The 21,550-nt window shown below is 39.7% G+C and overlaps 2 protein-coding genes across 3 annotated transcripts; both read left to right on the top strand.

Annotated features, from left to right (window-relative positions):
- The first annotated feature begins 1,719 nt into the window (after nucleotides 1-1,719).
- On the top strand, nucleotides 1,720-11,586 carry map3k7cl (map3k7 C-terminal like). Its single transcript, XM_069722586.1, has 5 exons — nucleotides 1,720-2,341; nucleotides 3,520-3,602; nucleotides 6,291-6,349; nucleotides 7,488-7,603; nucleotides 10,692-11,586. Exons 2-5 carry the CDS (start codon nucleotides 3,527-3,529, stop codon nucleotides 10,870-10,872), a joined length of 432 nt encoding a protein of 143 aa, XP_069578687.1. The 5' UTR covers nucleotides 1,720-2,341; nucleotides 3,520-3,526; the 3' UTR covers nucleotides 10,873-11,586.
- A 1,177-nt stretch (nucleotides 11,587-12,763) lies between these two features.
- On the top strand, nucleotides 12,764-19,432 carry bach1b (BTB and CNC homology 1, basic leucine zipper transcription factor 1 b). 2 transcript variants are annotated; one of them, XM_069721065.1, is made up of 5 exons: nucleotides 12,764-12,932; nucleotides 13,139-13,393; nucleotides 14,106-15,563; nucleotides 16,637-16,843; nucleotides 16,941-19,432. In XM_069721065.1, exons 2-5 carry the CDS (start codon nucleotides 13,145-13,147, stop codon nucleotides 17,274-17,276), a joined length of 2,250 nt encoding a protein of 749 aa, XP_069577166.1. In that variant the 5' UTR covers nucleotides 12,764-12,932; nucleotides 13,139-13,144; the 3' UTR covers nucleotides 17,277-19,432. The 2 variants fall into 2 exon arrangements, with proteins under 2 accessions (XP_069577166.1, XP_069577175.1); XM_069721074.1 differs by having other exon boundaries at nucleotides 13,145-13,393.
- The last annotated feature ends 2,118 nt before the right edge of the window (nucleotides 19,433-21,550 follow it).

The following is a 21,550-nucleotide window of genomic DNA, read 5'->3' on the forward strand; positions in this document are numbered from 1 at the left end:
ATCTTCACCTGTCTTCACGTCCTTGGTGGTTTCACCCAGACAAACTCCTTGTCTCAATGATTTTAACCTTGGTGTGGCTCAAAGGGTGAAGGAGAGATGAGGAGAGATAAAGGGAAAGTGGCATCTGTCTGTTTGTGCCGTCAGTCAGAAGGTCAGAGATTATGCATGCACACCTCTTGCACAGATGCAGAGAAAGAGATTGAGAGAAAAATCCAGATAAACAGAGGAAGAGAGACAATTGAAGGAGCCTGTTGTTGACATTTTAAACATGCCCAAAATGGGCAGTGTATTGACCTTGTTGAGTTCATTTAGAGTAAAGTCAAACTGCTGCATTTTTAAAATGCATTAAGGGAGCATAATGTTTTTTTTTTTAACTACATAAAACCATCAAACCTGGCAAGTCTAGCTCATATATCACTAAATGAGGCTTTCAATTTTACATACAAGTATAGAAGAAGCAAATCAAAACTATGACTGCTGCATAAAAGAGAGGCAGACATTTGAGTGTGTCCCATCCATCACAATGAAATGAACAGTCTCTGGAGCTGATAAGGCAAGTCTGTGTCAACAGCCTGTCAATGAAGACAAACGAGGAGGTGGAGGTCTCTCTGAGGTTCAGGGCATCATTTATTTCTCTCTCTGTTTCTCTTTTTGTGCCTGCCTTTCTCTTCTCCCATCTGAAGTCCTGGCCATAAATAATTCAGGGTAAATGCTGTCATCTACTGGTGCACAGATGAAGTGGCCTCATGTATATAAAAACACTTCATGTCATGAAAAGAGACAACCCTGTGCAGCAATTCTTTAGACAAACACATGCTCTGATTCAAAATATTTGTATTACTATTATTTTTTTTAATTTAGACCGATCATCATAGGCCTATACATAGTTTGATTATATTATAACTATCAAGATGTTTCGGCCTATTATGAATTATGGTCATGTCCTGTAAACAGATGGAAGGCAGCTTGTGATTTGTGATGCCTCGTTATGCAGTTTTCTCATTAAATATTAAGCATGTGAAGTTGTTTATTATTATTATTTGCAACTTTGGACAGTTTAGAACAAAATGCAAAATGTTGCTTTCTTGTGAAAATCCTGCATCTCCAAAGCATTACTTTGCTCCAACATTTTATGTGTATATAAGTAAAACTGACCCCCTATTTTATCTTGTAGTGAAGATGCATTTTTCAACTATAATTCAATGGAGGTTTAAATGGTTTATTTCTCTTTTAGGGAGATGGAGAACTTCCTCAACTCATCAAAAAGAACATAGTCCTTGAATATGCAATTCAAAATGACAGCATTTTTCTAGGTTTTCATGGTTTTCACTGGACAGCTTTGAGAAGTAAGTCATCATGATTTATGAGAGAATGAAGCCATGAGTTGCAGTCTGTATCTGTGACAGAAAAGGAAATACAACCACGTATCGTTGTAAAGGAGCTTTTTTAAAAATGTTGCCCTTCACTTCTATAAAGTTGGGGGACAAGTGCGAGATGAATGTGAGGGACAACTGAGGGCTGGGGTTAGTTATTTTGACTAATTCCCTATATCACTATATATGCACCGATCCTACACATCCTATAAAGCACATCAGTAAAAAAAAAAATAAAAAAAAAAAAATCCTTGTTGACATCGTCAGGGATGTACCACCGATAAAACTATAGCTTTTGCATTTAAGTGGAATTGACCATCCCATATTCCCACGGGGATGCTCTGTTTTCTTCCACAAGAGCTGTTATAACATATGAGATGTTCATTCTGAACAACTGTCTCATTGCACAGCTATTGCAAAGCCAAAGACCCTCCCAGCGGTCTGACCACGTCACTCAAAACAGTACTGGAGCTATGGGCATTTTTGCGGGCTAAAGTCATGTCATCTGAGACATTTAATTGGGCTCGGGCCGCCACAGGGGGACAGCGAACGGCATTCCTACACTGCCTGCGTCCTGTGTTGCTCTTCGCCGTGTGGCGGCAGTCCGTGGGTAACATGTACATGCCCGCGTAAACTTTGAGCTGCTGGAGTCCCTTAGAGTGACACCACTGTAGTGGACACCTTGACTGCATGGTGGAAAACGAGTGTCTACTTTACTGAAATCAAAGTAATTTAGTTAGAGTCTTAAGATAGAAGGGGAGGTCAGCTATTGGAGACACATTTGTGCCATCTTCGCTGGATTTGCGCAGAGGCGCAACAGCTGAGACACGACCGCACTTCTTCTGAAGAGACCTCAACATTGGTCCGAAGACAAATCGACAACAACCAATATTGAGGGCGCGCACTGTACTGCCTCTTTTGAAACTTTACTATACGGAATTTTCTGGGTCTGATTCGCGCTGCTTTAGGTAAGAATGACCTGTTTGCACAGGACGAGTGCTTTTCAGCTACCCAGTGCATGCATTAAATAGTCCATAGTTAGCGAATATACTTTTCTCCATCATAATTTGGTTTACATGCCTACACTACGTGCACGGCTATACTATATTAGGCCTACTACCAATACTGACATATTTTGATCCATGGCATGTTTTGATCAATTTAAATTGACCTGACCTTTTCCATCTGAAAGAGCGCATTTAAAAAATTAAAAAAAACGTACTTAGGCTATTTGCTGTCGAAGGTCATTGAGGTATATTGTGTGAGACAGAGAGTTTACCGGGGTTAAAGCAGGCAAATGCCTTGATATAAAAAGCCTGAACCTTCACTGGGAGGGGGCATGCAAAATCCAGACCTCAGAGCCAGTCTGTCAAAGCTCCCTAATTATTTAATCCCACTGCAACTCTAAATGCATGATGAAAGTGGTTGCAGTGTGTGTGTGTGTGTATTTATTCATAAAGCTCCAGAGGAGGTATCATCAAGCTTTATCAAAGGGTCTGCAGGCTTTCCTTCCTACTGAACACCACACCTGCTGAGCATGTTTACTTTCTGTCATTGGTAAAAAAATTATACACACACACACACACACACACACACACACACACACACACACACACACACACACACACACACACACACACACACACACACACACACACACACACACACACACACAAACACCCCCCCCCTCCCCACACACACACATACATACATATATAAAGCATATCTGGGCAAATTGGAAAATGCATTCACATCAAATAAGCCTGAAACTATAACTGGTTAATTTTCTGATTGGATCACTGTTATATCTTTCAAACATCATGCAATTGTGAGAAAAAAAAATCCCTTCACATTTTCTCAGAACCTATGATGGCATCTTCACATTGCTCATATGTCTAAGTAACAGTTCAAAAGTTAAGACATGGTCAATTTCAAGTTATATGAAACAGAAAAAGGCAGGGATTTGTTAAATTTAAGGAGCTAGGAACAGTATTTTTTCATGATAATCTATTAATTTGTTAGTTGTTTGTTAAAATTGCTGTTCATTTCCATTTGATTGATTAATCGTTTCATTGCATCACTTGTCTTTCATGAGGTCTTTTGCATTGTGCTAACCGCTCTATTTTGTGCCTGTGGTCTTATGAAGGGGATAAATGATCACCTCAACCAGAAGAGTGTCTCCTGATAAATCTGAAGTTAGAATCGCCTTCAGCCTCGATGCCACATCAGGTAAACACACACACACACACACACACACACACACACACACACACACACACACACACACACACACACACACACACACACACACACACACACACACACACACACACACACACACACACACAAACTGTGCACTTTTCTCACACAAATAACCCACCATCCTTGTGTTCCAGTAATTAAAAATTATGGCAATGACTTATTTTGACTTTAGTTACATCCATTGCGCCACTGATCATTTAACACCAGATAAAGCAGTTCTATACTCTGACTTTATTTCCAGTATGTGTGGGACATGTGCACGACATTCTTCCCACCAAAACAGACCAGGGACAATCTGCCCCGAGCAATGCCCCCGCGCCCTCGCACCCTATCACTTTAACTGTGTTCATTCTTCAACGCTGTTACTGAGACAGGTGCTCTCTCTATTTCTGTTTGACCACAGCATATTAAAAGCAGACCACACATGCGTGTGCACAGCTGTGCATTTGTTATATGCATATGTACTGTATGCAACTCCACACAGGCTATTATTTAATCTTCAATCAAAACATGCACAATTATCTTCCTTGCTCTCTAACTGACACACATGCTCATACACAGAGATCTACCCTACCTATGGTGCTAGGTGCTGTCTGTCAGGATGTTTTACTGCAGTGGGGCCAGGCACCGGGACAGCAGCTGCAACTATGCAATGGCAGGGTCAGGTTTCCCCTCTAATACTAACAGTGTCCTGCTGCCTGATTCACTGTTCAGCTTTTAGAACACTGGCCTATATTTATAAGCAGTTAACACTTCCAGACCCACTCCACCCATCCCTGATCCCCCCTTGTCTTACTCTTAGGAGAGACACACTCAAATCTGACTCTGAGTGGAGATTCACTCCACTCACTGACATTTTGCTTATAGTTCGCACATTGAAATATGCCACTTAGTGAATTTATTTTTAATTTCTTAGTCAATCCTATTGCTGTTCTTTTTGTTCCTTGCTTGTACTTTCTTCACTCTATAATAACCTCAACCTCAAGGATCACAGTTTCCTGTATGGCACTTGTTTTAGTTGAACAATTCCCAGCTTATATCTTAGTTACAGCTCCAGAATGTTTCAGACACAATCTAACCCTCAAAACTCAAACATTGGATACCCCCCAGACAATCATGTTGTTGTCTCTTTGAACTCATGTTTCTCAGCAGGGGAGCTGAGAACTGTGCTCTGTCTGGGGATCATCCTCTAGGCCCTTTATGACTTCATGCCTGGCGTAGTTATAACCCCACACTGTGTCAATCCTGAGCATGAGAACTGTATTTATTCCACATCATAATTGGCCCCATGGCTGTAGGCTGGCCCACTAATACTCCTGCTTTTAGAAAGTTGCATCATCCCAGGATTCTCCACATGTGTACCACAACTCCGGGGGGACATTACTATCGAGGCAGAGTCGGGTGCAGACAACCTGTCTGTTTCTGTCTGTCCGAATCCCTCTTTGTATCTCTATACATCTGGCCACTGTGTTTGTCTGTCTGCTACATAGATGTCCCTCTGTATGCTTATCCAGCATGTCTTTCAACCTGACAGCTCATTACCGCTGTTCAGTAAGAGGACATGGCTCATTTGTAAGTCCAGCGCTGTGTTGCTATGTTGTGGTGACATACAAGAGGCCCCTATGGTGTTTCATTTTTGGCCATTTTATGAGGCGGTGAAAAGCATTAAAACAAATGCCTGTAGAAGGAGAAGCTTGGTTGTACATCAAGGAACTGAACTGAAATGACATTGTGCACTATGTTGGTTTAACAAATGAAGCTTCATTTAGTTTTCATTTGGGACAAGAATGTTTTCCTATAACTCGCAGACAGTTACAGAGTGTAAGGTTGTAGGTAAGCAATCACTACCCCTTTTTTGATGTTTTAATGCTGAAGAGAAACTTAATTTCTGAAAGAAACTAACAGGACCTCCAACTGTAGAAGGTAAACAAATAAATTGGTGCTTGTTTGTCTTCCTGGTTAGATTTTTCAAAGGCCGAGCTCATAACTGCAAAATGTTGTTTTTTTTGTTTTTTGTTTTTTGTTAGTAAATTCACAATGTAAGAGCTTCCTGCAATACTCCCTGCTTTAAAAGCAATTGTTGCCTTCAGGGGTTTAATTACACTAAATGATCTGTCTCATGCAAATTTTGAGTCTCTGCAGGCTAATTGTGATATAATACCTAAATGAATGAGAATCAAGACAACCTGGATGGAGGATCAGTCGTTTAGTAGAACGTATAGAAACTTTCTATACGTTTTTCTAGAAATTTATAACACTCAGAACGGGGCCATTCTGTGGCATAAATACTTTAAATTTTAATACTTTAAGTACATTTTGTTTCAAATACTTATATGTGGAATTTCAGTTTTTACAGTTATAGTTTGATGCTACTTTTACTTGAGATTTGAGTACTTCTTCCTCCACTGCAGAATACATACATTATGCTCTGAAAACTGGTCAGCAATAAAGTACATGTACTTTGTAGAAATGCAAAACCATCAAGATAGTATGTTAAAATTATGGACTCATTAACCAATACATTTTTTTGTGACAAGATGTATTACACAGTAATTATGATATGGTTTTTAGCTCAACATTTTAAAAATGATCTTAATATTATTCATATTTTTGCAATAATTAGTTGTAACTGAATAATATCTTCTTTCTCCATAGATGTAAAAGATGTGGAGGACCTCTCTCAGACTTTCCCGGACCTTGAACAGCGATTACAGGTATAGTAGCCTACTGCTTACAACATTGAGCACGCAACTTCTGTCATTGGCAGTGTAGCACAAGAGAGGCAGACAGCAGAGAGGGCCATGACTTTGAATTCTCAGCCCTGATAAACCAAAGCATTACATGCCTTTTTAAAAGGAAAACCTTAATTACAGTTTTCCATGTGTGGCTCTGTTTTGTGATATTATTCTTATGCTAAAGGAAAGTCATGAAAAGGGAATGCCAAATTAATTCTCCCTTTTTAAAACTGGTTCAAATATTTTCCTCTTTTAGTCTTAGTTTCAGTATCATTATTGCGTGCTCTGTGTTCTGCATTACTAACTCACATCTGAATGCCAAACCGCTTCTCAGAAAAATCATTCTGGGAATCACAAACTGAAGTAGAAACTAGATCAGAACAGAAAAGAAACAGAGTCATCAAAAATAAAAACCCTTAATAAGAAAAATGTCCTTCTGGAGTAAATTGGGCATCATTGTTAATAAATAAAATACACACAATTGAAACTAAACAAACCTTTACTGCCACTGTACAAGCACTATGAAATGTTGTTTGGAGCAAGCCTGTAGATAAAAATATAAGGAAGAAACTATGCTCAAAGAGTAAAACGGTTCCCAGTACTGGAAGTAAGGGGTCAGCAGCACAGCAGAGTTGAAGGACTGTGTATCCATTGTGTTCAGGGTGGTGGCTGAATCTTTAAACAGGTTGAAGCTTAGCTTTAGTTCATCATCCCTGTAAATCGTTGTTTTTACTGTGTGCGCTCATTCTGCTATTAGTATTGTCATTGAATTTTCCTTCATTGAGTGCCACTGCCTGGGTCACAGAAATTGCATATTGTTTTAGAGTATCAAATGAGAGCAGTAGTAGCAGAGGCCACTGACATTGTGCTGTTGTACACCGTATGAAAGAAAGGGTTTCTATTTATTCCCTTTCATCCATGTTTTTTAATTGATTTCTTCCACAATATGAAGCACAAATTATCATATTACAAACTTTGAATGGATTTTTGATCATAATATTTTTAACAAAAATAACAAGTCCATTTTTGTACATACCACAGTGTAGCTCAAAATGATCCCAAATGAATACTGCATATTTCTCACATCCCCTACATTTTTCTTTTTGACCTCTTGCAGCCAGTGCCCCCCTGTGTGTCACTGAGAGAGAGCGTTCAGGTGTACAAGGAACACTGCAGAACGGCCAGAGAGTTCCACCAGGTCAAACATGAGATCGCTGTGCTTGAGGACCGCAAGTAAGACCATAAAGAAATTACTTCCATGTTGTTTATACCAGCCATGTAAACCCTTGTTACAATACAAAAGCAAAAGGCTTTGTGGTGCAATGGGAGCACATCTGACTCCAAGTCAGAGGCTTTTATGTTCAATTTATGTCTGTGTTACTGCACGGGTAAACAGACAACATACAGTGTTAAATGTCTACATATTTTAAGGAAAACTGTCAGAATTAATAATAATAACTTTAATAATTTATTGTCCTATAGGTGTATGTGTAGAGCTCAAACTTCCAAGGTTTATAAATTGCAAACACTTATAGGATTGCAAGGCGTTTTGGATCAAAACGTCCACCAGATGGCGTATGTTAGTGTGTTCAGCTGCACACAGAATTTATCACATGATCTACTGAGAGCATTTCCTTTCACATGATGTTTGATCAGCTGGTAATGTATGACTTTGAATGCAGTTGTATTTTTTGTCACAGTAATTACTTGTAAATTAGAGACAACATCAAGGATGTGCTATTTATATAGGGATGAGTGTGGATGAGAAAGCTACACAGTAAAGTGAGTTGATATTTTGGAAATGTATGTTTGCATGGGTGATTATCAACTGCAACCCTTGTCAGGTTTAACTGAATGAGACCTATTCTAAGCTTTAATGCACAATTGTATTTTATACACTTTGCTTTGTACATACACACACACACACACACACACACACACACACACACACACACACACACACACACACACACACACACACACACACACACACACACACACACACACACACACACACACACACACACACACACACACACACACACACACACACTGTCCCCTGTGTCCTCAGCAGCTGCGGGTAGTCTTAGCGGAGGGATTTTCAAGGCCATTGCTGTTACTCCACCACCACCACACCTACACACACCTACACACACACACACACACACACACACAACGACACACACTGACAACCTATGCCTCTTCACAGTTTCTAAATAGAGAACAGCAGGCAGACTCTGATGGCATGAGTGTAGCCTTGAATCTAGATAAGAACATGATGAGTCAGGCTGGCAGAAACTCCTGGTTCTTCACACTGACAGACATGCCAAGTTCCACTGACACATACACATGCAAACTCAGACACACATTTATAGTGAACTGAGACAAAACCATACCATAAGATATGCTTTTATATAAAAATCCTATATAATATTTTACTGATTCGGATTCTTTTCATTAATTATAATATCAAACATGTTTTAAAGGAATAGAAAATATTTCCATATCTTCTGCTGTTGTTGAACAACATTAACAGACTTGCATCATACAGTGAAAGTGTCGTTACTTCCCACATGGGGAAGATTGCACACAGAATGACAGGAGAGTTTCAGACATACAGTGAAGTGTTGCAAGGATGACAACAGGAATAACACTTTAGCACACTGAAGAGGGAATTTCCAAAATCTACTGCGGCTTCAGGTCAGGATCAAACAAGTAACTGTTCAGTTTTTACATGGGAATTAAGTTCAGCATCCTGTGGTGCCACTAACCTTGCATCCACTAACCTTATTCCAACAACAATATATGAGTTTTGATAAATCCTTCCCAGACTAATAAACATCATCCTCACACAAAGATAGATAGATAGATAGATAGATAGATAGATAGATAGATAGATAGATAGATAGATAGATAGATAGATAGATAGATAGATAGATAGATAGATAGATAGACAGACAGACAGACAGACAGACAGATAGATAGATAGATAGATAGATAGATAGATAGATAGATAGATAGATAGATAGATAGATAGATAGATAGATAGATAGATAGATAGATAGATAGATAGATAGATAGATAGATAGATAGATACTTTATTAATCCCACAAAGGGAATTTTTTTTTTTTTTTAAAGGGATTACACAAGACATAGCAGCATTGTGACAATACTTTAAACAGTACTATACAAATAATAGTAGTAGCAATAATAGTTCTGTGTAATTCATGAGATTTAGTCTGGGTTGTCTGGTTTCTGGACATGAACTATAGAAACAGTTCCCTTCCCCTTTTTTTCAGGTTCTTAGTCACACAAACATGCATGCACATATGTGTGTTTGAGCTTCCTTCTAAAAGCAGAACAAACTTTCAGCACAAAGGTAAAGCATTGTCATCACTAATCATTCACTGTAAACCTGTAAGGTTACACATTCATGTACCTTTACAGTATGTAAGTGTATACTTACTATGTCTTTCAAAGTCCAAAAGCTGATCATTATTTGGCAGAGGAAGTCAGGTCACCAGCACTGGAGAGTAAGTTAGCTTTATTGGGAAAACTAGCCGGGATAGGCAAAAAAATGTATTTTGTTTACTCTGTTATTTATGGTGCCGTGCACATATTTTCCAGCCCACATGGACATTTTTTTTGCGACATAATGTCTTACTTCATTACATTGCAAAAAATTAACATTGTCTTATTTACTCAAACATAATCAAATCTGACACAAAAACATTCACTTTCTAAAACACAATTCAAGTTTCTATTTTTAATCTCTCCAGAGGAACTCATCCGAAAAGAGGGTCATTTTAAACGATCATCTCAGGAGCAATAAAACATACTTAATCTTAACCACACACAGGCAGATCATCAAACCTGCCGTTCTCTATAGCTAATGGTACTTTGAGTGTAACGGGCACACAAACATCTGCGAAAGTGAATTTCTGCTGCACATACGGTTTAAATCCAACTGCAGCTGTTGCTGTCAATATGTTTTTAATCTAGACTTGTACCAAACATCAACAGACTGTCTTTCCGTATACACAATTTGTGCTGAGTGTCATGACTATACTGCATTTGGCTCCACAAAATATTTTATCCTGTGACTTTGCATTGTTTCCATAGTTATTTTGGTTTCCTCCCAGATTCTAGAAACAAAATAGCTGGAAACTCCAAATGAATATGAGTGAACGTCTGCAAATCTTGAAGTGTGTGCTGGGACAGTCTCCAGCCTTTGAGAACAGCTGAAAACAATTAAGTGGGAAAAGGTAGAAAATAAACAAGTAACTGCCTGTTAAAATCTTAATCTCACTCATTCATTCAGGCGCAAGTTGCTGGCCGAGCTGGTGGAGGATGAGAAGGTTGCCATGGAGATCGCACGTCTTGAAGAGGAGTTTCGGCGTCTAACAGAGGAGAACCGCACCTTGGTGACTGTCCACAACGAGCGTGCTCAGCAGCTGGAGAGGCTCTGCCTGACCAGTCGAACGAGGCAAGACTCCTCGTGACCTCTGACCTCCACAGAACCTGAGACCACCAGATTTCCAGCTGACACCGGGCAAAGAAACAGAAAGAAAGGCTCGGCTACGGCTCATTCTACGCGACCACAGTCTGTGAATCAGCTAATTACACAGAAAAGCGCTGTATTTATTCATGTCTGAGTCATTTGCTTGAACTGCAGACGTACAGTTATCATCACCATGAAGTTGTTTTAGTGATTCTACTGAGCTATGACACAATGCCACTTTTCTGGGTTTTGCTTATATGTGGTTTTGCTGAACCTTCTTGGTGATTGCAATATCTAACAGGGTGTGTTCATGCAGTGTCAGCTGCCGTGAAGGTGACCACATGTTCTGATACGTGTCTCAGATCCTGTGGAGACTCTTTTACCTGAGGTCTGTGGAGGGACCCGAAGATGGTACGCTATGGTCCAAATGTTGTATGTTAAGGAGGGCTTAACCTCCTCTCCCTCTCTCCCACCCCCAGCAGACAGACGAGTGTTTAACACAGTGTCAGGGATCTGGATATTATAACCCGTTTATGAGGAACAGCAAAAGAAAAAGGGTGATTATCCATTTCATAATATCTGTTGCAACACAACACCATAAGAGTTGTAAATTTATTTTGATGTAGTGAATTGTGTACCTATAGAAGGAGAAGTATACAACAAGGTGAAATGTTGCTTTTTGTCCTCATCTAATAATAAAATGCGTTTTATTTCAACATCAGCATCAGTTCCTTAGTTTCATTTCTCCAAGACAAAAAGTCCTGTTGTGTTTGATATGTTATGTCCACAGAGCTGGGCTGACAAAGAAAAAGGAACTAGATTGTGTGTGTGTGGGTTTTTTTTTTTTTCATGATGAGATTAGTTCATTCTGGAATTATGAAACAGTCACCTGATTGGCCAGTTCGACTCTGACAGGCTTTTTTCTTCCTCTTCCAAATCATGTGACATTGGCAACAGTTCTTTGTAGTGATGATTGTTCCGCTCTGCTGTAGCTACTTCTTTGTTGATATTTTTGAAGCTTTGCTTTTTCTTTATAGCAACCTCACATGCCAAGTTAATGATTACACTCTATTTATGACAGTAATAATGTGCCTGTAATCCCTGCTATCACAGATGTTAGATGAATGTTTACTTTTCCAATAAAGGTTGCTGACATCTTTAATGCCACAAAACATCTAAAATGCAAAATTTGTGTGGGGACAGATATGCAGTTGATTAGCTGTGTTAACTTTTTATTCCTCTGACAGCAAGGCATTTCTCCCTTTCTCTCTCTCTCTCTCTCTCTCTCTCTCTCTCTCTCTCTCTCTCTCTCTCTCTCTCTCTCTCCCTCTCTCCCTCTGACACACCACAAAGACCAGCATTGCACAGACAGATTTGCTACCTGTAAAAACAACAACACATGAAAAAAAAACAAGGTCATACTGGAAAAGATGAACCCTTAATCACATCCTCATTCTTGCATCAAGGTAGTGACACTTGTTTATACACTTTGCTTTTATACAACTTGTTCTCTAAATTCACTGTGCCTGCAATTAGTGGAATATGTCCTGGCAACTTTAAATGAAAAGACACAGACAATAGACAATATCCTGTTTAAACACTGGCTTTATATCCCCAGCCTTTACCTTAATCTGTAAATTGTGTTCAGGGCAAATCTATAAAGGGATTTTCTGGGAAAAGCCTGTTAGTTTACCAGACAGATCCAAGGATAGGATTGGTATGGATAAAACCAATAAAACTGCTTGCTCATCCTTTATCAGCAGGAGTGCATGAGTCAGCGCTGCTCTGTTACACCCAGAGTGGTTGCAACACACAGACACATACACACACTCCCACACACACATTCTCCCTCTATGCCTCCCTCCCTCTCACATACTCACACACAGGCCATATGACTGAGTCAAGCTCAGTTTTTAGTTTGTAGCTGAGTTGAGATAAGGCTTTCTGGGAAGCGTAGCCTAGTTGGACAGCATTCCATTTAGAAATAACCATGAGTGCTCGGCAGCTGGGACTTTCTTTAACACCCTAAGAAACTTGGATATAAAAAGCCAGGTTTGTAAGGTAGGCATGTTTTTTTTTTATTGTTATTTTTAAGTATGTAATTTAGAGTGATAGAGGGACTGGTCAACTTGAAGAGAGAGTATGTGTGTGTGTGTGTGTGTGTGTGTGTGTGTGTGTGTGTGTGTGTGTGTGTGTGTGTGTGTGTGTGTGTGTGTGTGTGTGTGTGTGTGTGTGTGTGTGTGTGTGTGTGTGTGTGTTTTCTGTAGATACAGATGTCCCTGATGGCCATGTCTGCCCCCTGGTCGTCTGTGTTTACATTCGAGTCTACACTGCATTCCTCCCATGTGCTGCACTGCCTGGACGAGCAGCGTCGCAGGGACACGTTGTGTGATGTGACAGTGGTGGTGGAGGGTCAGAGTTTCAGAGCCCACTGCTCAGTACTTGCTTCCTGTAGTGAGTACTTCACACAAAGGATGTCTTCCCTTACGCAGCATGGAGCGGTTGTCACTCTGCCACAAGAGGTGAGATGTCACCTAATGATGCCATACAATTAGAAATTAGTTGCACACAAGGTCTGCTGCCCCACAACCACAAATCCATTTGAAAAGTGAAGTGAGAAAAGTGACTAAAAGTCTTATTTCCTCAACAAGTTTTGATGGTGCATAGATGGGGAATTCTTTATGCTACTGACTTCATATATGAGCCAACATCCTTAAAAACACCCTATAAGAATAACGAGCACCTGTTGACAGTAACATCCAAATAGAAGAGATCATCAAATAAAATAGATCTTAAACGTGGATAAAACAAATTAAAAAAAACTGCCTGTTTATTATTTTCATTTATATAAAATACTATGTTTCCTTTCATAAAAGTCTTTCCATAGATCACGATCATGAGTTTTTTCCTTTCTTTTTTTCAATTAAGACTTCTATATTTGTTTATTTCCTCCTTTTTGTTTGTAAATTTAGAAACTTCAAAACCACAGAAACAAACCTGTCATGGTCACATGTTTTGGTTGCTAAGCCAGTACAATCCTCAGCTTTATTTTCCAAAACAGCTGTGGTCAGAGTACAGCAGGTCTATTTTCACCTCTGGGCCTAAAGTGGTATATGCTTCATTATCTGACGGAAAATGTGAAATTAATGGAGATCAGTCCCATTATTGCTGCTATTTATAAGAACATATTTGAATATATAGGTGCTCATGTATGTCATGTCTCCTCTTTTAAAGGTGACAGTTGCTGGCTTTGAACCCTTGCTGAAGTTTGCCTACACATCCAAACTGTTCTTTGGAAAAGACAATGTCTTAGAAATACAAAACGCCGCTTCCATTCTGGGTTTCAAAGACATAGACGAGGCGTGTTTTGATTTCCTCCTGCCTAAATTCTACTCCAACACCGAGGGCTCTGCCCCTTTTCTGAGAAAGACCTGTTGTAAGAAGAAATGCAAGAGGCGATCATCAACGGACAACTGTGGCACAGACTCTGACGATGTGTTGTTGGATGAAAAAGAAGTACAACCGGTTGCTGACTCATCGTCTCAGCAGGAAGTGGTTTGGGACTGTCACAAATCAGTGAACTACAAAATGGGAAGTCAGAACAGCACAGACACTCTTGCACCTGTCGCTGATTGGACAAAAGACCAATTTATGCAGTGTCCAAAGTATCGCAAGTTCCAGATAGCTTGCGGGAAGGAATCTTGTGTCACAGAAAAAAGTCTGACTGGTCCAGTGATCAGGGATAACTGTGTCCTCCCCTGCTTGCCGTGCTCCAGCAGTGCAAACAGTAAGATTGAAACTGAGGTTGAGTTCCCTGGAAATTTAACCCTAAATGCCTGCAGCCAGAGCAAACCATGGAAAACTGAACATGACTTGAATATGAAGAATTGTGTGGGCAGAGGGGAAGGGGGTAGGGTGAAGATAGACACAACGGATAGAGAGAATGGCATGATGACGATGGAGGAAAAGATGGAGCATACCACTGGAATCAGCTCTTCAGACATATCCAATGTGAAAGTAGTCTCCTCAGAGCCAACCACAGTGCTGGTTGAGAGGTCACCAGGGTTAATATCGCACCACTGCCCTCTGAGGGCCTCAAACGAGGGCCCTGCCATCACTAGGTCACTGGGGCAGGACAGGGTTGTCATGGAAATTGAAGAAGACAAGAAAGCAAGGGACACTGGTGTACTAGAGTCAGTCTCCATTCATCTAAAGGCTGAAGAACAGGTAAAGGCAGAGGAGACAAAGGCAGATGATACCTGGCAAGAAAGAGAAAAAGGAGGAGAGACAGGCATCATGGAAAGAGTGGAAATACTGGTAAATAATACAAGAAAAAGAAGCACAATAGAGAAGGAAGTGGCAGAATACCTGGCCAAGCAGCTGGGGACAGACACAGGCTCCTCTCAGCTGAACTTCCAGGACCCTGAGGCAGGAGGTTCTGCTGATACAGGGAGCGGATGGGTGCAGAGCACGTCTTTAGAGTGGCTGAAGCGTCACAGCTCCACAACCACCAGCTGTCCCTTTTTCCAGGATCAGGACCAAAGCAAATGTTCATGGAAGGGCGCGGGGCTGTCTGAGTGTGAGGAGGCATCTCAGTCAGGTGTATCGTCCCTAAACTCGGGGGAGGATGGAGACTCAGAGACGGAAACAGAAGGAGACAGTGAGTCCTACGCAAGAGAGAGAGCCAGGCAGGTGAGCATGAATCAATACTCTGCAGCTTTGCTCTGTTTCATGTTGTTCTGAAATTAGTCTGAGTCATCATCACACTGGCTGGAGGTTACTTCACTATGTTTGTTTTAGATAAGAGCTTTCGGTACACTTTATCAATGCAAATGAGCATTTGCATTCATGTAACAGAAAGTAGATTTGCTGTAGTGCCAAGTTAATTATTCAACCAGTAGAGATGGTGTGTGTGTGTGTGTGTGTTTGTTTGTTTGTTTGTTTGCTCGCTCGCTCGCACGCACGCACACTCGCACGCAGCTCAGCTTGTTGAGCTAAAGGACTATATGTCAAACAACACCTCTGAGGAATCTCTCATGCTAGTGTCCTGGCTCACCGTGGATTTGACTCAAAGTACCAACAGAGGAGTGCACGTGCACAAAAAGCTAGGGTCATTGCAGAGGGAGAACATTTCTTTTATTTACTTTACCCCAGGTAAAGCACTACAAGGTTTATACTGCTCCAAAAACTGGCAAGTGTACATTTCCTGTCACACATTGCCAGCAGCAAGTTTGTGAAGTTAACAATTAACAGCTTGGTAAAGATAAAACTACCTGGGCTCCAAATCCAGCGTGACTTGACTCAACTTTACTCAACTTTACTTCCCTTTGTCCATTTACAGCAAGTTCCACACAACTTTTTCAATCAAATATTTTTGAATTGAATTGAATTAATCTTAATTCTTTAAATGATGTCCTGAAATTAGCTTAAGTTTTTTTAGACATACATTTTGACAAAGGTCATATGATGTTTTGTTTCTTCTGCTGAGTAACAACTTTTAGAGCTTGTTTCTCTAAAGCAGGTCTATGTGTACTATACTTGCTGGTTATCTGAGTACATGTAATCTCACTAATATGTTCAAACAAAACCGATATTTGAATTGATCTAGACTAGTTTGTAAGTAGCAAAATCACAGTCCTGTATTATCCTCTGTAGAGCTTAACATAACACATACATGAATATGATGTCATTGATGTAAAGTAGATAACCACTCGCTGTCATGTAATTTGTTTTTACAATTTTAATTTCCTGTTTGGGTTTCCTAGGTGCAGTTGCCATTCTCTGTAGACTGGATTGTGGATCTGAGCCGAAATGACTTCCAGCAGCTGCTGAAACAACAGTCCTTTACACGTGAACAACTGGAGTTTGTCCATGATAGAAGACGGCGCAGTAAAAACCGCCTGGCAGCTCAGCGTTGCCGAAAGAGAAAGCTAGACTGCATATATAATCTACAGTGTGAAATCAGCAAGCTGGTAATCCTTTTTTTCAAATCAGTAAATATTTCATTAAGCCACTTCTTGGCTGCAGTTGTGTGAATCAAATTGTGTGTTCTGCATGTGTGTGTCACAGAAGACAGAGAGGGAGAAACTGATGATGGAGAAGAGCCAGTTGAGCCAGCAGAAGTTGAAAACATGTCACAGTGTCTCTGCCTTGTGCCAGAGAGTCTGCAACGAAGCAAATCTACAGCCAGAGCAGCTGCAGGTGTTAGCCAAATACACCTCCCCAGACTGCCCTCTGTCCTCTTTCCTTCCCCACATAGACGCACTTCTTTCACACCATGGGTTGCTACTCCAGCCCCAGGCATCACTCGCTGCCTGCTCAGTGGGCCTTGATAAGTGTCTGGCAACTGAGGAGGCTTCGTCAAGCTGTTGCAGGGACAAAGTCACGGGGCAGCATTCACTGTAGATACAAATCCAGCACTCATACTGCAACGAAACCCACAGGAATGTGAGGCCTGAGGTCAGAATATCAAAGTAGTTATCAAACTGTACTGTACCCTTATCATAAAGCAAAGACATTAACATGCTAAGTGCAGGCTGCAATATAAAGCGGTGATCTCAACATAATATGACAATGCATTTGTAATGACTTACTTGCTACCTTTTCGATTCCAAGCCTATATTGAGAGGTTGGGAATCCTAGTGCTCAGTACCATTTATTTGACCTTTCCACTAATTACTAGCTCTCATCACGGCAAAGCATGAAATAGACACAGCTGTCCACTACAGCAAAACGTGAGATAGCTACAGCTAGCGCTGTCCAGGCGGAAATGTTACACATTTTCCTGTTGTGGACAAAAATGAAACCTACTGCATGCTTTGAGCCATGGCTATCTCATGTTTTGCTGCAGTGGACGGGCGTGTCTATTTCACGCTTTGCTGTGATACAGGGATGTTCCAGCACTGCAAATGGCTTTTAACAAACCAGAACAGTCAGGGTGCAGCTTGGGAATGTTACAAAAAAATGTCTTTAATTGTTTTTAAAATGTTTTTTATGTCTGTAAAATTCTTCACTGCTTGATTACCTCAGGATGACTAACAATTAATTATGTATATATACTTAGATTTTTTTTAAAGCATTTTTATACAGTTTGAAACAATATTGTTCTCAGGTGTTTGTAGGAAAATTTAACATACATTACCTCTCGCAGACAGTGTTGGTTCTTCCCTCACAGCAGAGCAGCACTTTGCACACAACTCAACAAAATGACATCGACACAGTGGGCCATTTTTACATTTTGGTGTTGTGTCAGTCCCTCATTTTTGTGGCTGTCATTGTGGTCTCCTCTCTTCAGATTACCACAGTGACGCGGCTCTTCTGAGTTGCACACACCTCTCGCTGCTTTGGTTTGACTCACCAAAACAGACCTCAGTTCTGTCCAAAGAAAACTGCACTTTAGCAAAGTCTTAATACACAAACAAAGCACATATTTAGGGGAAAAATCTGCTTTACAGTCTGTGATGAAAATCATTGAATCAATCCACATGACCTATTTCTCTATCCAGTATTGTCACGGGTACTGGACTCTTATACTTTTATTTATGCCTTCTCATTTGCTCGGTTATTTGACAGGAACGATATTGATTTATCAACAAAAAAATAACTGTAAATGAGCACTAATTTTCATCTGTTGTGCCTGGTCAGGTCTTTACCAAAGGGCAACCTACAATTCATTTGGTTTATTAGGTATTATTAGATATTGTGTGTTACCCACAAGCTAATCATGTTTAACACCCTTACTGTATCTAAATTACTGTCAAGGGTCAGGTGAACAATGTATCAATAAGTCAGTGATGGACACAGTACAAGCAGATTTATGTTAATATTTTATTTCCTGTACTTCCAACAGCACAATTATTTCCATTTGCTAAGTGCATTCCATTTATTACTCTTCTTTCTGAAACTTTTACACTGACTTTTGCCTCTTTTTTTTTATGCCCATGCTTATATTTGACACTCAGGACTTTGCAAAAGAACAACTTTGCAACTCCTCACCTGATCAACTTTTGCTGTGTTTTGTGTTAATTTATTTGTATAATCACTAATAATAATCACCTCAGTACAGATAGTCTTTAAATTATTTCTGTAAAATATGAAATTAATTAAATTGTAAATACAGAAATCAGTTATGCAGTGATTGTAGGAGGCAATGCTGAGTAACCACACTGTAGTTTTAATTACAATGGGTTGTGAGGATGTTGAGATTTGTAGTGTTGTTAATGAAAAAAAAAATCACGTTTTTTTTCCTTCCACCAAACTGAATGCATCCTGCACACCCAGGTAATTATAATGCTGGTGCTTATTGCCCTCTAGTGGAGGTGTGTCTGTGTGTTCAGTGACACTCTACTGAGAGCTCTATGGCTGCATATACTGTACCACACAAATAGCTCTTCTACTGTGTTGTTTTATTTTAAAAAACTGTATTTTTTTTTCTTTCTATGATCTTGTTCAGACAAATTCCTGCATTTCTTTAAGCCAAATGTAAAAAAAACAAAAAACAATGGATCTCAAACCAAACAAAGAAGCAACAAGTATTCTAACAATAAAATCTGTTTTCATCATTCACAGTTAATGAAGATATTTTAGTTCAATGCTGTGTTATTGAAAAACCATCAGTAATATTAATGAGATGTAAAATGTGTCAGTATTTTGTGTGAACTGAGCTCATAAGGTCCTCAGAGGACTCATCTTTCAACCTGGACAGATGTATTAATGATTTAACACTGCACTTCATCTTTCATGTTTCTCCTGAATCTTAGTCACTTTCTGCCAATGAGTCTCACCTCTGTTACTTTTAATCTGCCTTTTGAATTTCTCTTTGTTTTCACTCTTTCTGTACTGCTCCTCTCCATTTGTCTCTCTCCAGAGGCTATTTTAATTAGCAGAGACTTTTTATTTCATCTCTCAGTTTTCTTTAATGTGAGCAAACGTAACGTAATACTCTACGCATGACTACAAACTCATGATTTATTAATCACAGTAATGTTGTTCTCACAGGCTGTCCGTGCCCTTGTCAATATAAGAGAACCAAAGAAACATACAGGGGCACAAAGGTCAAGCAGGTCAACTCGACTGGGTGGGAACCGAGAGTCGATGATTTCCAGGGTTTAAAGATGAGAAAATCACCCTGATGGAGGAGATCTCTTCTCTGGGAAAGCTTGTGGTGCTGTTCACATGACATGATTAGGTTTGAAATCCAGTCATTGCACTTCATTCTGACATTAGTGTGTGTTTGTGCATTTACACTCAACAGTGTATTACTTTGTATATTTCTGTATAAATCAGACACATTAAGGAAACAAATCATGAGTCATTTCTAATAAAAATGACACAGGTTAGACCATAAAGGTTCAGTTATTTCAATCCAAAATAAAGATCAGGATATGAATAATAATACAACAATGATTTAGATTATTTTGCCCATTCATTTTCAAGCTTCCCTCAAGAGACTAAAATGCTTGCAGTGTGACTAATTTGACAACAGATGGCTCCACATGAACAATTCTTGACTGTGAGAAAAAGCAGATAAACACTTGATCAAACCAGACCAAGTCTCTTTTATAATCAGTCCTTGTAACCTGCCACAAAACTCTCCATGTGAGTAAGCAGGCTGACTGTGTTCTTATCTAATCGAGAGTTATCACGTTGAATTCTGTTTTTTATTTTTTTTATTATTTTTTTATAGGCAGTTGACCCTTTTAATGTGTCTGTCTCTGTTTACCTGCATGCACTCTTGATGAGCTGTTGGTAACCTTTTGTTGCTGTAAGATTTAAGCATTGCATCTCCTCCATCACATTTTCTTCTCTTACTAACAGCTCCTCTCTCACTCTCTTTCTGTCTCGGAGAATATCAGAGCATTTTCTGTAGGTGGTTCTCTGGCAGAGCCTGAGAACCACAGAGAGCATGATATGTTTGGGCTCATAATCCCTGTAATGAATAGTAAGATCTGTGCAAGCTGTCGTCACAGAATGAGCTAATAGAGCGAAACCTTGAGAATTTGTTCCCACAAAAATCAATCCAAAGTGAATTAAAAGTTAGATTTTATTATTTTATTTTCAATTACATCTTTTGAAATGTAATTACCGTCATGAAAGAATGACACCCACTCTCACAGCTTCATCATTATGAACTTAATTGAAATTAGGAGCTTGTCTCTTCAACCAAATGCTTAATTTATAGCAGCCATTTATTTTATTTTAGCATACATTTTTTTAGATCATCTGATCATCGTTGGTGTCTTGACATGAGCCAAAAGCAGATGACTAAATCTAAACCCTCAGGCAGAGAATAATCCACAGTCATGTGGCTACCTAATGAGAACCTGAGAGTCCTGGATCAGCCTGAACACACACACACACACACACACACACACACACACACACACACACACACACACACACACACACACACACACACACACACACACACACACACACACACACACACACACACACACACACATTTCTCAGTCTAAACTAATAAAACTTAGAGGTTGAGTTCCCATCTCTTAGAGTGATTTGTGAAGTTTTACTAAATTACAACAGTGATCGTGAGGCAGAAAAATAGTTTAATCCAGGTTAAAGGTTAAAGGGCATGAATGCCATACTTTTGTGCCACATGATGTGAATGTGTTACAAAAACAGCAGACGTGGTTAGGGCAGGATATGTGTAAAATTGG

This window comes from Brachyistius frenatus, unplaced genomic scaffold, assembly GCF_029030835.1.
Source record: "Brachyistius frenatus isolate BFR_SWC_R1_liver_20210118 unplaced genomic scaffold, ASM2903083v1 Contig_5, whole genome shotgun sequence".
NCBI classification, from domain to species: domain Eukaryota; kingdom Metazoa; phylum Chordata; class Actinopteri; family Embiotocidae; genus Brachyistius; species Brachyistius frenatus.

Excerpts from the sequence above, each read along its gene's own strand:
- map3k7cl (XM_069722586.1), top strand. The coding sequence starts at position 3,527 with ATGATCACCTCAACCAGAAGAGTGTCTCCTGATAAATCTGAAGTTAGA. Across the intron at positions 3,603-6,290 it reads CAGCCTCGATGCCACATCAG|ATGTAAAAGATGTGGAGGAC; the intron begins GTAAACACACAC and ends CTTTCTCCATAG. Across the intron at positions 6,350-7,487 it reads ACCTTGAACAGCGATTACAG|CCAGTGCCCCCCTGTGTGTC; the intron begins GTATAGTAGCCT and ends GACCTCTTGCAG.
- bach1b (XM_069721065.1), top strand. The coding sequence starts at position 13,145 with ATGTCCCTGATGGCCATGTCTGCCCCCTGGTCGTCTGTGTTTACATTC. Across the intron at positions 15,564-16,636 it reads CAAGAGAGAGAGCCAGGCAG|GTGCAGTTGCCATTCTCTGT; the intron begins GTGAGCATGAAT and ends TGGGTTTCCTAG. Across the intron at positions 16,844-16,940 it reads AGTGTGAAATCAGCAAGCTG|AAGACAGAGAGGGAGAAACT; the intron begins GTAATCCTTTTT and ends TGTGTGTCACAG.